Consider the following 14,247-nt stretch of genomic DNA (forward strand, 5'->3'; position numbering starts at 1 on the left):
GGAATGCATTACTGCAATAGTTTTGGCTGGCAGACTCTGCAAGAACACCTATTATAATGTGCAGTATATGGCCATACTGTGTATGGTAGGCTAAATTTGTAGAACTATAATTTTTATAAAAATACAAACATGACACAAATAAGGAGTTGCTGGCTTGGTGAGGAAAAAGGTTAAAAAATTAAAGGCAGTAATGAGATGGCAGAAGCAAATAAAAGACAGAATTTTGTAGAAGTCCACAAAGAAAGGGTATCATACCAGAGAAGTCACCAAACAAGGTGAAAGACTATAGACAGAAGGGTTATTACACAGCCCCACAGATACCAAGAGACCCAGTTATCTGCTGTGATTAACTGTCCTACCTGTACACAGACAATCACCTGACTCATCAACTTTCATTCTAGGCACTGTGCCTCCCATCAGCCCTGAACAGCCCAGAATAGGACACAGAACAGCCCTCCAGAGTGAGCACCGGCAGCAGCACTGTAATCATCATATCCTCCCCTTTCTCCTTGTAGCAGAAGGAAGCACAACACATCTCTTTGCATCAGATCTGCAGTGGTGTCGACTTCAGACCGAAGCAAGTGGCAGTGGGAGGAGACCTGAGGCTCTTCCCTAGTGACAAGAGTCCAGCAAGCTGGAGAGACTTAAACTGGAAGGGAACAAAGTTGCCTTGGGAGCTAATTTCTTGATTCCTCTATTCTTAATCAGAATTTGTGTACCTGCACATGTGAGAGTATCTATCCACAAGAAAGAAGCAAAAAGATAAAATGTAAAGAGCTTTTTCACTCTAGGTGTTATTTTTAAAATCAAGCTTTGGTATTGAGAAATTTCAGAGCTGTTCTTTATGAGCTACACCTAGGAGACAGTCTAAATGTGATTGCAAAAATCAGGTGTTCTACCTGTACTTGGAGAAGTATATATCAGCACCTAGTAATACAGACTTTTTTAAAGATATTAACACATTATCAGAAAATACTTTTTTAATGAAGGTTCCTGAGTACCTCTCTGTATTTATAATCTTTATAAGCAATACACAGAGCAAAATACGCAGCTATTCACAGGATTTTGTATTAATTTAGCAATCTAAGACTTGGATCAATTTATGGAACACAAAAGTTTACTGAAAAGAAGAACCAATCTTACCCCTAAATATAATATTATTCCATAGAACATAAACTTCCAGAAGAAGCATCGTCGAAGAGCGTTAATAAGTTTGGGCTTTTTCTTTGAAGTTGCCAGCTCTCTGTCCCACTCTCTGAAAAGAAACGAATAAACAAGACCATTAAGTTGCGTGAACAAATGCACGGGTCTACTGCTCTGACATACTTCAATTCACTCAAGTATATCCAAGGAGATTTAGCTAAGGTGACTAATGAAAAAAAGCTTTGCAGAGACCCCAAAGACCTGGCCTTCATTGACTTGATAGATCAATAAAAGTTCAAATCTAGTTCAGCCACATATTTGGCAGTTTTAAATACTCAGCCATACATCACCCTGCAGGGAATTAATTCTTGAAAAGGTCACATTGTATGTTTTAAAGAAACCTGCTGTACTTAAGACCAAAGCACAAATAACAGGCAAATAAATGTTCTGGAGCTCTTCCAGTCTGCAAAAAAAGAAAACACCAACAAAGTGTCAAAAATGTGACTTTTCTACTGCACAGCATTATTTTCAACCTGTGTTTCTGGGACAATAATTTTCTATTTGATAATAAGTTGCTGATCAGAAGCAATGCTATATCCAGAAAGCATATGTTTAGTCAAAATTCAACTCACAGATGAAAGCACTCCTAAGAATTTCCTCAGCTCTTTTCTCCACTTTTCAACAGAATATTAAATAACCAAAATATTCCATTTATAAACTACCAAAATGCATTAAGTATAGCAATGTTCTCAATACTTTCCACCAGTTTGGAATATGTATGCCACACTTCAATTAAGTTTAATTGGATTGGTACCACAGTGCAGACATGAGCTGTCCCAGCACACCAGGGAAAGCTACACTAGAGGCTGGGGGAGAGGGACCGGATTTAGGCACTTGTAACTGTAAGAGTTAGTTACAAGTGTAGCACAGTTTCTGAATTAGGACCCACTGAAATAGGGTAGAGAAGAGATGAAGCCTAAATGTTGAAAGTCACGGCATGATTTCTGCAGAAGCAATTAGTCTTTCAACAGTGGCATCAAAGGAAATGAAGAATGTTACGTAGTTGAAGAAAAAAAGAAAACAAGGCTTTACAAGGATAGTTTTGAAAGAAAGAACAGCAGAATAGAGAACTAACACTAAAAGTGTGAGCCTAACCTCACTAGTCAATGGACAGATGTCACAGGTACCTGGATACAGTAATTTAGAGCATCTGGGCAATATATTTGCACCAGGGATCCTGGTCAGCTCCAAAGGACAACTTGGTGCTGAATGAGAACACACTCGAGCCAGTCAATGGATGCAACCAGCTTGCACCCAATGCCATTTAAACATTTTCTCCAACAGCTTTTTAATGAAAATCACAGTGTGATTCCTGAAACAAAGTTATTCCATGGAACTTTCATACCTTTCTAGTTTTTCAGAAAGATTATCAGCAGAGTCCGCAGAAGGGATTTGATAAATATCTGACAGTTCCAACCGTCGTCTGTAACCCTTTCTCAAAATTGGTTTTGTCCATCTAAGCAGAAAAAAAAAAATCACCAGTTTCTGAGGTTAATTCTGGATTTGCATTGCCTCATCCTGAATGTTTTGTCCACAGCACCCAAGTAAGTCTATGTGCATATACACACATATATATCTATACACACACAAATGAGAAATGACATAAAATAGTGCAGCTCTGCATAATACTTACGAAACTATATTGACAAACATAACAGTAAACGAATAATTGCAGAACTGTTGCATTTTTTTCAGTTTTGGGGTAGCATCATGCCCTAAACTTCCTATTCAGTCAGTAGCAGAGAAGTGAACAGGGGATTGAGACACTTCTACTGCATTTCCAAATATGCGCCATGTTGATACAAATGAATAATGCATCAGAACTACAGTAAATTGGCTGTATACGTTTCATTCCTATAATCTTAATATAGCTTGAGCGTTCCTTTGACAGCTTAACACACTTAACAACACAGGAGATTTTTCACAGGACTCTTCATAAGATCTTGATTGCGTCCATCACATGTAAACATTTTGCATTTCTTTTTTCAAATTTATAGGTCATGCTGAATTAAACCAAAGCAGAAAGAAAAAATCTAGAATGGCTACTCTGTAGAGGAAATCTTTGTAACTGTTGTGAATTTTATCAAACAATTTAGCTCCTGAAAGGTCAAAGAATCCCCAGGTGCCAAATTGTACAAAATTCTGCAGCAGCTTCTGTTCAGAAATCTTTGTGAAAACAGGACTAAACCAAAACATTAGCAACCCTAAGAACTAATCGTGTATTTTTAAACTATGTGGAACTATTTGAAATGCCTGCAAAAGAAGTAGCTTTTAGGTGATTGCTGCCATGCTTCCATATGCAAACACAGTTTGTAGAATAATCCCCGCATGACATGACTATGATAAAAGTTACGATCTGCAAAACCTCAATCATTTCAGATTTTTTTGTCCTAAATTCTCTTTATCAACAACAGTTAACAAAACTGCAAAAGAAATGCAATAATGTCTCCCATGGTCACTTAGAAAATACAAAAACCTTATTGGAGATGCTTACCTGTATGCCTGTAAGAACATGTATCATACACACAAAGTAATCCACATTCTCAATTGCAGCCTCTGATGGTGCAAAAAGGTTGATACCAAGGTAAAAGAACATCACTAGACACTACACGAGTGTAAAAAGACGGTAGCATAACAGTCAAAGCCTATCTGCGTCCAATGGTGTGCACATGCACACTCTGACATTTACTTTAACAAAGTTCTGAATCATAGGAGACACCAGTCTACAATACACATAATTCAGTAAAGCATACAGATATTTCCCAAGTGAACAGTTAAATCACAACCACTGCAAAGAGAATGTGTTCTAAGAAATTAGAAGATCATCCTTCATTTCTGCAATCATATTACCGTTTCAGACAAATCTTATGGGCTTTAGTCTTTGACACCACTGTAGCTGAGAAAAAACCACTCGATTCATGGTATGTTACAGAAAGGACCAGTTGCCACTGGCTTTGTGCACATATTGTAAAGAAATGGTTAATCCCTGTCTTTCAGGGACAGAAACTCTCATGGACTGGCTTCACCAAAGGATCTACATACACAGATATTTTGACAAAGAAAAAGGGAATATACATATGGGACACTAAACCACTACTGCATCTAATGAAAGTAAGAGACAGCACTTCCTAAGCAACCTCTTTAATTCCCAGTACTGTAGCTAAGTAATAACCTTGCTGAGCCACTTAATAATGCCTTGAGACTGCAATAAGCAATTCTCAACTTGTCTCAACAAAGGAGAAACACTTTACAGCTTCAGGCCTCGTATGTTTAGGGAAAACATTTTTCATTGCACTGTTTCCTTACACACATTTGATTTTATTTATACTTTTGATTAGCACCTACCCTGGCATTTTGCCTGAAATAACAAAACACGACTGCATTTAGAAAGTAAGCAGGCAGCTGATTTACCATTTGGGGAAGGCAGCATGCTTAGCAGATCCCCTGGGAATGTCTCTTGTTCTGCTTGGTGCTTAACTGGGTGCACTTATCAGCATCACCCAAATTATGTGGTCTCTAAACCACCCTCCTCTCCCAAGTCAGCAAGCTTGATAGAGACCTAGTGCAGTCCTTTTCCTCATTAGAGTAGCTGCACCTATGGTAGATGAACTCCTCCAGCCAGCTAAAGGAGCGGTGCAGACACCTTCCCCCAGAGACCTCCTGGTCTGCAGCCAGGTTCGTACTGCAGGCTGCTGGCATGGCTTGCACAGAGATGTTCACCTCCCAGCTGCCCTGGCCTTGCTCGGAAGTCCCACCCTACCTAGACCTGGCCAACTCATGAGCTGTGCCAAGTGGCTTCATGTTGGAGTGGTAATCATGGGAGGAGCTGGCCTGTCATGTGCTGTTTGTCTCAAGGCAGATTTAAAACAGCTGCTTGGGTTGTGCTGTCAAGAACTGTGGGAGACAGTATATATTTTATGAAAAGGACTATACTAGACCTAGAATGCATAAAGATCTAAAACCAACCATTTTGCCAGATACCAATAGCATCCAGTGGAACATTATGCTCCAGATTAACTGCAAAGTTTTGAAATGCAAATGTTTATAAATTTACTTTAACTGGCAATATAATCTGTAGATATCAATGTTTCTTTATCACCAGTTAACGCAGGTCAGTGAGAGTCTGTAAATGAATATGCCTCTTGCATTTTTTGGCTTAACTGAAATTATTTGACAGCATTAAGTCAGAGTTTTTTCTTCTTGTGTTTGCTAAAAATGAGAAATTTCTTTTGAAAAGAAGACAGCAAGAAGGAAGGGAAACAGATTGGCTTTACAGCATTACGTTAGCAAATGCCACCAGATTAGTGGCTGGCATTTAGTGAACTCTTTCACAGAGAAACCTGTAGTGCTGTCAGAGTTTTGCCGCTAACTAGGAATGTTATTATGGGTACACACACATGAAACCCAGCAGGGGACAAGTTTCAAGGGTGTACAGTAGGAAAGAAGAAAAGAAGGAAAACAAGTTCCACCTTTATTATTGATTGCCTGTAGCAAAAAATACCTTATGAGCTTGGTAGGTAAATATCATATACATAGCATACTGTTTTAACTTGTCTTTTGGTAGATTTCTAATGACCAGTTCTTTGTCATTCACTTTAGCAATATATCATAGATTTCTTACTACAGCTATTTCTTTCTCCAGCATGTTCAGCCTCATCCCACTTGAGCAAATTGTACCGATAGGACAGATGTCTTTGGCTTTCCAAAGAGCATTAACACAGACTGTTAACTTGTCAATAGGATTTGACTCTCCCTTAAGGCTGCTCTGCATGTCACAGAAGACAGAAATGAGCCCCTGTGTTGCTAAGCCGGCTCCATCTTCCTACTGGGCGCAGGGATTCCCCGGCTCCTCCAGTCCATCTCTGTGAAGAACCACAGGGCATTGGGACAGTGACAGAGCAGCAGGACTGGGCTATCCATGACTTGCAAAGCAGAGCGACAATCCTGCGAGGGGCCCCGATCAGGCTGGTACCACTTCCATGGGTGTCCTGTGCACAACACGGCAATACCACAGCTGCACTTCTTTCTCTCACAAAGCATTGGTACCTGTGCACAGTACAGTCAGGCATAACACCTGCAGCTCCCAACGAACTGAATCTAAGTCTTGACGGAGACTGAGTGAGAAAAGTGTCTCTGCCTTTATCTTAGCCCTTCTTTTAATGGTTAAGGGGAGGGGGAGCAAGCAGGGACATAATCAAGCCACAATTATGATGTTTCGGAGCCTAACTTTTACAAGGTGTTTGTAGAGCCATGGATTCTTACTGACTGCAGGAAAAGGCTGAGGTACACATAGATCTCAGACATTCCCCAGAGGTCAAATCAGATTGGACTCTGACGGAGGCTCTGAATCCCAACCTCTCCCAAAAGATATCCATCAGTGCAGCGGCAGAACAAATTCTAAATTGTTACTTTATACTGGAGGTGGCAGCTCTACTGCACTCAAAAGAGTTTCTTCAGAAGACTGCGGGCACCCCCAGCCCTCTTCTCTGAGCATCCCGCAACGCAGCCATAAAGGGTGACCCTCGCTTTGCAGGATCCTTGCTAACAGATGGGACAAGTCAGTGCGCCCACGGAGCACAACTGTCAGGCACCACGGCCTAATTCCTGTGTCTCGGCTACCCTCAACAGAGTAGGGCTGCCGGTATTTTGTTTCAAATGGAAATCTGCTGAAATAGCATGTTATATATTCTGAAAACCATATTAAACCTTTAGCATTTTCCCCTTTAAAAACAAAGAAATGCAACACTTTGAGCTTAATATTTATACGTAATTATTGCAGGGCTTTAACAATGGAAGGTAAATGGAGACCCTACTAATTGCTGCTTTTTTTTGCTTTCCCCAAGATCACAAAAATTAAGATTTAAATTTCTTCACTAATATACAGTTCCTCCCCATGAGGTGTTAGTTGACACGGAAAATATTTAGCTGCAGTATTATCAACTCTGGCACTGGCTGTGGGCAGCACCATTTTAAGAACAATCAATGTTCTGCTGAAACCCCAGGATTTTTTCAAAAGCAAATCTTAATTAGGATTACTCCACAGCAATTCTTGGGGAAAGCTAGCCTTTTTATGCTGGATTTTTGAGAAGTGACACTTATTCAGATTACTATCTAATCTCTAAATGCTTTTTTGAGATTCAGATTTTTAGTACAAATTCAATACTTTTTCCCTACAGTTAGTAAAACAGTCAAAGCATTTCAGTTTGCACAAGTACCAAGAACTACTTTTGAGAGAAAACAAAGCACATTAGGGGTACAAAGATATTTAAGTTGTGTAAGATGCAAGAAGAGAATACAATATACTACAATCTGCCATTTGTTTAGATACCAGAGTGAAGTGTAATATATGCCTCAAGTATTTCTTTAACAAAGCTATCAAAATAATAGTGGTGATGATGTGGTATGAACAGGGCTTGCAAGGCTGTTTCCACATATACCTACAGTGAGAGTGGCTGGGAAAGGATGTTTCTTCATCTTCACTCTTTTTCTGTTACATACTTCATAGCAAGAATAAAAGAGAGTAATTTCTTTCTCCTAGTCCTTTGAAAGACCAAGGAATATTGCAGAAAGTTTGCATTAGCAGAACTATTGCAGAGCTGTGCTATTCATGATTGAACTGAATTTTAAAATCTCCCAGAAATGTCACGAATGTGACAGCAACAAATTTCACCCAATTTAGTACTCCACTGTCTTAGCCATGCATTAATAGATACACTTCATGACAAACTAGCATACAGCTGCACATCAGGTGCAATAGCCCTTTCCAAATCCGTAATTCATTCCAACTCCAGTGACTGATATGTGATCAGATATGAACACCTTCACAAACTGGTGAACACATTTGTGGCAGTTCAAACAGGGAAAACAGAGGGGGGGAGGATTTTTTTTAACTTAAATAACAAGCATCAAAATGTAAATTATCACTACAGAAATATGGAATTAATCCTAAATTAGGGGTTGCTTCTCTTGCTACTTGCTCTTTGCCATCTTCTCCGTATCCTGGTATTCGATGCTGCTACTCCTCAGACTGACCCTTGCAAGTTAATGAGAAAATTATTTCCAAAATAATCTTGGGCCTTGAGCATAGCAACATTGGTATTTTTTTTGTTTTCTTTTCTTTGTATTTGTTACCTTCAGAGAAATAAAAGCATCCCAGATTTTATAGGTCAACCTTAAACTGAGTTAAGTTGAAACAAGTTAAATATCAGATCGACTCCAATGCAATAAAGCTTCACATCCTTTGTTTTTAAAGTTGAAAAAAAGTTTATAAAAAGATAAATAGCAACACTAAAACATGTGAATAAACCTGAAATCATGCACCTTTCTCAGCTCTCACTTAGGATCTTCTCCTGAGCCACAACCTTGCCCATGGAGTGAAGGCATCAGTATTCCAGAAGGATTCCAAGCACCGCCTTTCAGGATAGATCCCCCTCTCCTACCCACCCTCTCCTGAAAGAAGGATGCTTAACCATACCTGACACGCAAGAGGGTTCTGGTTTCAAGGGAAAAACAATGCCATTTCAAAATATGTCTTAAAATTCTATTTATTCTCTCCCAATTCTGGGAGCTTCATGACAATGTAGCTGTAGTTTAGGTACTTGCCAACTGTGAAGATGTTCATGCAGATCCTTTCGTTTACATGAGAGGGAGTGCTATGTAAACACAGCCTGTGAGTTCTTGCTCATCTCACCCAAGTGTACCCTCTCTCTCATGGAAGGCAGTTCAACTGCATCTACAAGTTTACATTGCAAAAATTTGCAGTGTGTATCACTGAAGTGACAAGTGAATTGATAAGTATGGAGGAGAATAAAAAAGTACAGACAGGTCTGCAAATCTTTCAAATGCTTGATCATTTCATTTTGAATATCAAGATGGCAAGTCTTCCTCCTGCAGGAAGAAAAGAAGCTTTGCCTGTATTTCAGAAACTCAGATGCAACTTCATACATACGACCATGCTTTAGGGGTATAAAGCAGAGAAGAGCACTGTGCTTCACAGAGTTTGCACGTCTGCTTCGTAGATCAAAGGTGCAGTATCAGGCTGAGGCAAGGATACAATTTAGCCTTAGAGAAGGTCTTCCTGTGGCTAAAATTATTTCAGAGTCTCTCAGTTCAGAGACTCAGCATCCTTTCTCCAGATCACTTCAAGTTTCATATTTTACCTTGGAAATATTAATAGAAGTCAAATTTTTAAAAGGTGTCCAAAACTTGCACGCACATCTTTGAACCATGTGGAGGCAGACTTCCAGAAGTTCGGAAAGCTTGCTGCTGTTTCAGACACGTCTCACCAGCGGTTCCCCAAGGATCACTTGTGGCAACAGACAACCAACCAGGCAGCCTCACAGGGCCACAATCTGTGGTGTGCCTGCAACTGTGCATGATTACCACCAACAGCCAGGATTTATGATTACCTGAGATCAGTGAGAGGCAGGTCCTCAGGACTAGATCCATACAGGGCCTTAAGAATATAAGAAATTTGCCTTCTGTAAGTGTCTAAGCCAGCTGTCCCAGCAACTCAGCCATCACACTGTGCAATTCAATCCACCTGCTCATGCCTGCCAACATACACAGAGGCTCTCTCCTCACAGAGGAAAGATGAGTAAGGTGCTGCAGCGAGGTACTGATAGGGGATGCTCCAAATATATGTTGGATATGACAATTTCCAGACACCTGCCCTCCAAAGTGAAATTTATAGACATGAATTTGATCTTTAAACTACTTATGCGATACCAGGAATTATTAGACAGTTTCAGGGGAAGTTTTGAGGATAAACGTACATATTAAATCCCAAACGTTTTTGAGAAAATAGGCACATAAACCCTTCTCTTTTCAGGAATCAAAATCCTAAGTACCCTCTTGATGTTAAATCCTAAGACACAGAGTTCGAGGACAGAGCAGGGACTGCCCAGGGCAGGTCCGGTTTTAGTTCCTTTCTCTGAAGGGATCCAAACTAATTCTCGTGAGAATGCCTTTTCAAACCAGAAACTATCTTCCTGAGATTCAAGGCACTCTCAAACTTGCAATTAAGACCAAATTAAGCTAAGAAGAGTGAAAGAATAACCATGACTGTAGCTCATGGGCTAGGTACTTTCAAAACTTAAGTCCTTCATCCCGTTATCCACCCTAAAGACTTCATTAAAAGTGCCCTCAGAACAGAAATCAGGACTTGCAAACAAATTCCTTATCTGGTAGACTACAGAGTCACTCCTGCTTTTATGCTTAAAAAGAACCAAACTACTTGGTCCTGCCAAGACAGCTGTCACATTTGTTACTTACCAAAGCAAAAGTATATGCTTAAAGGGTTGGAAAGGAGTGCAAGGATTGCCTTTTGTGAACTTGTATTTAAATAACTAGATTTATGTGAAAAAAAACCCAAAACAAAAAACCAAAACACAACAGAACTGTCTCAAAGTTGCAGCCATTTCTGAAACTCCAACAGTAATTCTGCGTTCCGGTACCCAGCTAAAAATTAATTAATTCATTAACTTGTCTTAGTAAATCAGTACTTCCTGATATCAGTTAACCTACAGTAAAAACTGGGTGACTGTAAAGTACTCTGCTGTTTGCTACAAAAGGTATGGCCTTGACCTTGCAAAACCCCAAGAATGTAAGTAACAGCTATAAAGAAAGAATTGAAGCTTCATGAGGAAGATGAAGCATATGAACATCTGACTGCTTCTGCATAAAACTCTGTTTTATTTTAACAAGATAAAAAGCTGCCAGTGCACAGATAAATGTCTTGCATGTGGTTGGGAACAAAAAGGATCAGCTCTGAAAATGTAAAAAGAAAAATAAAAGAAAACACACTAACACTTAATATCTAGTGTTTTATAAGCGTCATCCTAATGGAAGATCTCAAACCACTTGTCTTCTTCAAACTTCATTTCTTAACCACCAAAACCCCATTTCTAAACAAAAATTGTTCCAATTTTAGGATGAATATCAATTTCTAATGTCTAAATACTTTCCATTACAACCACCCCAAGCAATTATCTTTTTTTGTCCCACCAGTGATGCTAATCTTGGAAATCCAACAAAAAAAGTAATATATTCCCTAAGATACTACTCCTTGTATACATGTGACAGTGTCTCACTTTTTGGCACAAAGAATTAAGAAAAAATGTACAAACAATACTGAAACATGTCTAAAATATTCACTTATGAGCAAGGAGCTCCATTCTGACTTTAACACATTTAAACCTATCCCTCCAGCCCAAACAGGACACTGTGAAGCAATAAAACCTTGTCGCCAGGTTTATAGACACTGGTATCAAGAGGCTGATAACAGCTCACACAATATTAAACAATAATATTACATTTATCGAGATTTCCTGAATAGCAACAACTAATATTGCTGCTAACACAACCTTCCATTTATTGCATTAGATTCAGATTGGTACTTCACACGGAAGTGCAGAGAAGCCTCCTATAAGTTACTTCACTGAAGCACTCTGCAATGTTGCACTTGAAAGCAACTATTTAATCATAACGGGAAAAAGTAACCTCTCCCCATACACACCTTTTTGGTTTTCTTTTTTTTTTTTAAAGAATTGACTACTTATTTCAGATATAACGCCTTGAGCTCTGTCTCCCACGTTTGCATGGAAGTAAAGCATGTACTAAAATGCAGACATGTCCTGGAGTGCTTTACTAAATACAGCCAGCATCAGGAACCAGCGATGTGTGTAGATCCAGTTAAAACACTAACAGAATATTCTGATATCTTAGAAAACCTTGTTCCAATCTCACTTGTTAATCACCACATTGTGGATGTTTCCAGCTGAGTGGACAGGTCTCTTGTTACAGCTATGTAGCAAATGCTTCTGACTTTGTAAAGCTCCTCACAAATATTATGCCTCAAAGCATTGTGAAATTCTTGTACCTTGATGAATCTTTGCTCTGTGATAACTTTTAGTAATATTTAGGATTGATCCTGCTCTACTTTTGATGAGACAGAAACTGATGGGAGTCCTTGAAGACTGAAGAGATGCATTTTAAAACAAACTGACATGTTTCATCACTATAAATAGTGTAGGCTTTTAAAATCTGTATCTATTTATTTTTAAGAGAAAGATACCTTTGATGTTAATATGGATCTAATGCATTTTCTTACCTTGTGGCTTTCACTTTTGTGACCTATTCAATTATTTCATATAATACTTCTGAAGAAACAAAGTCATTCACAGTGTAAGTAGTATAACAGAGACTTGATCATTCACAGAAACATCATTCCTAAGGTATCAGAGTCATATTAAACACTTTCTAGATGTATGCATCCAATTTTGGCTGTTCTTACTCAGAGAACTGACTGTTTACATTAATAGTCTAATTTTTTTTGAAACAATGTTACTATAAAGTTTTGTAAAGAAATTTATCTGCTTTAGTCATTATTAATCATAAATATATCTTTAAATTTATGCACTTATTTATTATCACTTCAGTTACAGTCAGGTGGTACAACATAACATATCATGCATGATAAGCACGACTCAAACATCATTTAATTGACTTCAAGACTTTGACTTTAAAAGACCAGGTCAGGCCCAAAGATGGTTAATTATGCACTTAATGAGCATGAACTTCATCTGGTTTCAGCCACAGGAACTTTAATGAAGGTAGACATCAGAAATATATTTCTTCTATCATATCGGGGTTTTTTCTTGACACCTTCAGCATCACAGAAGCTTTACAGGTAAATAAAATGAAACAGAACAAGTGGGTCCTTGAATAATGATGTTAATATGCAGCCTTATTTCATACTGATTTGTACCTTATACTTGACAGGAGCACTGACTGAAGCTGCTTCCGTGAAGAATGTGTAAAGTCTTAACGCTCCTACCATCCACACTCCCTGGCTCTAACAGCATTCGAAAGAAGGTACAGCTTCTTTCCCATGGCAGCACCACTGGAGGACACCTCTAGGATCCCCACCTCTACCTGGATGTTTGTAAAGCTTTAGGAACTGGTTGCATTTGGGATCCTTCCCTGCTATCACATCTGACTAAAATGAGTCAAAGCAGGGGAGGCAGGCAAACAGAGTGATTCATACAGAGACACTTCCCTTAAGAAGCTTTACAAAAAGGTCCAGGCCAACCTGCTGAAAAGAAAAGCTATCCCAGAAGGATTATAAAGTGAGTTAAAAGCCCTCAGTTGCTCAGGCAGAGACCTCATGCCAATGTTATGGTTTTACACTACGTGTTCCCATTTCAGTCACCATGTTCACATCTTACCCAAGTTTTCCCCCCTCTCCTTCCTGCCATGCCAAAGACTCTCAAGTAATAAAAGAGGGAACCAGCACCCTGGTGAAACCAGTGGCACATGGGCCACAGCCAGAAAGTTTATTTGCTCTTTCCAGTTGGCAGTGTCATTTCTAGCAACGTCACGTAAAACATGTCCAGTTTTCTAGATGTTGTGCCCAGGAGTTGGTATTGGCTCCTTCTTTTCATTTGAAGTTGTGAGAAAGAAAAGGCGCCAGGGACCTTGGTCATAAGAGAACACTTTCAAGGCTTACAGGGAAATGCTTCCAGTAAGACCTTGTATTACACTTGCATGCTGAGCAAATGCTTAACACCCGAAAAGCCAAGCAGAAGGAATCCCTGCTCTGAGAGCATTTCCCCTCTGCTCCCCCCCACCCTGGTGTGTTCTCATAGTTTCCAGTGAAATAACAGATCAGCTAGTGAAGCAATTTACCAAAGGTTGCTCAAATTAAGTAATAAATTCATTTGTCCGAGTCCAGCGAGGGTTTATGACACCTGACAGACAAAGCCCATTCCTGGTGATAAAACCCCAGCAACAACAACAACAAAAAAAGAGAGATCTCATCATTCAGCAACAAGCGGGACTCCCAACGCCTTCCCCACAGATTTTTCCAGAGCCCAGTGCTTGGCCCCATTCTCCCCTGAGCAGGGGAGAAGAGACCCCCGCACTGCCGCTGCCTGCTTCTGCCTGCTGTCCCGGATCACACGCGTCCCGCCGCGCCGGGCTTCCCACCTGAAGAAAAGTTTGGAGAAGATGTTCGCCTTCTCCAGGGGGGACCTCTGCATGGTG

General features: G+C 39.7%; 1 protein-coding gene across 1 annotated transcript in view; it reads right to left on the minus strand.

The window, feature by feature from the left end:
- The window catches only part of LOC104544544 (cystic fibrosis transmembrane conductance regulator-like), a gene marked incomplete at its 3' end in the record, with an annotated part of 30,484 nt that extends 16,241 nt beyond the window's left edge, over positions 1 to 14,243 (minus strand). Inside the window, exons 1-3 of the mRNA XM_010189452.1 lie at positions 14,191 to 14,243; positions 2,549 to 2,659; positions 1,144 to 1,255 (exon numbers count right to left, since the gene is read on the minus strand). Of these exons, the coding sequence (XP_010187754.1) occupies positions 1,144 to 1,255; positions 2,549 to 2,659; positions 14,191 to 14,243 (276 nt within the window). The remainder of the gene's footprint in view (positions 1 to 1,143; positions 1,256 to 2,548; positions 2,660 to 14,190) is intronic.
- Between the last annotated feature and the right edge of the window lie 4 nt (positions 14,244 to 14,247).

The sequence above is a fragment of the Mesitornis unicolor genome, unplaced genomic scaffold (assembly GCF_000695765.1).
Source record: "Mesitornis unicolor isolate BGI_N332 unplaced genomic scaffold, ASM69576v1 scaffold54307, whole genome shotgun sequence".
Lineage (NCBI taxonomy): Eukaryota > Metazoa > Chordata > Aves > Mesitornithiformes > Mesitornithidae > Mesitornis > Mesitornis unicolor.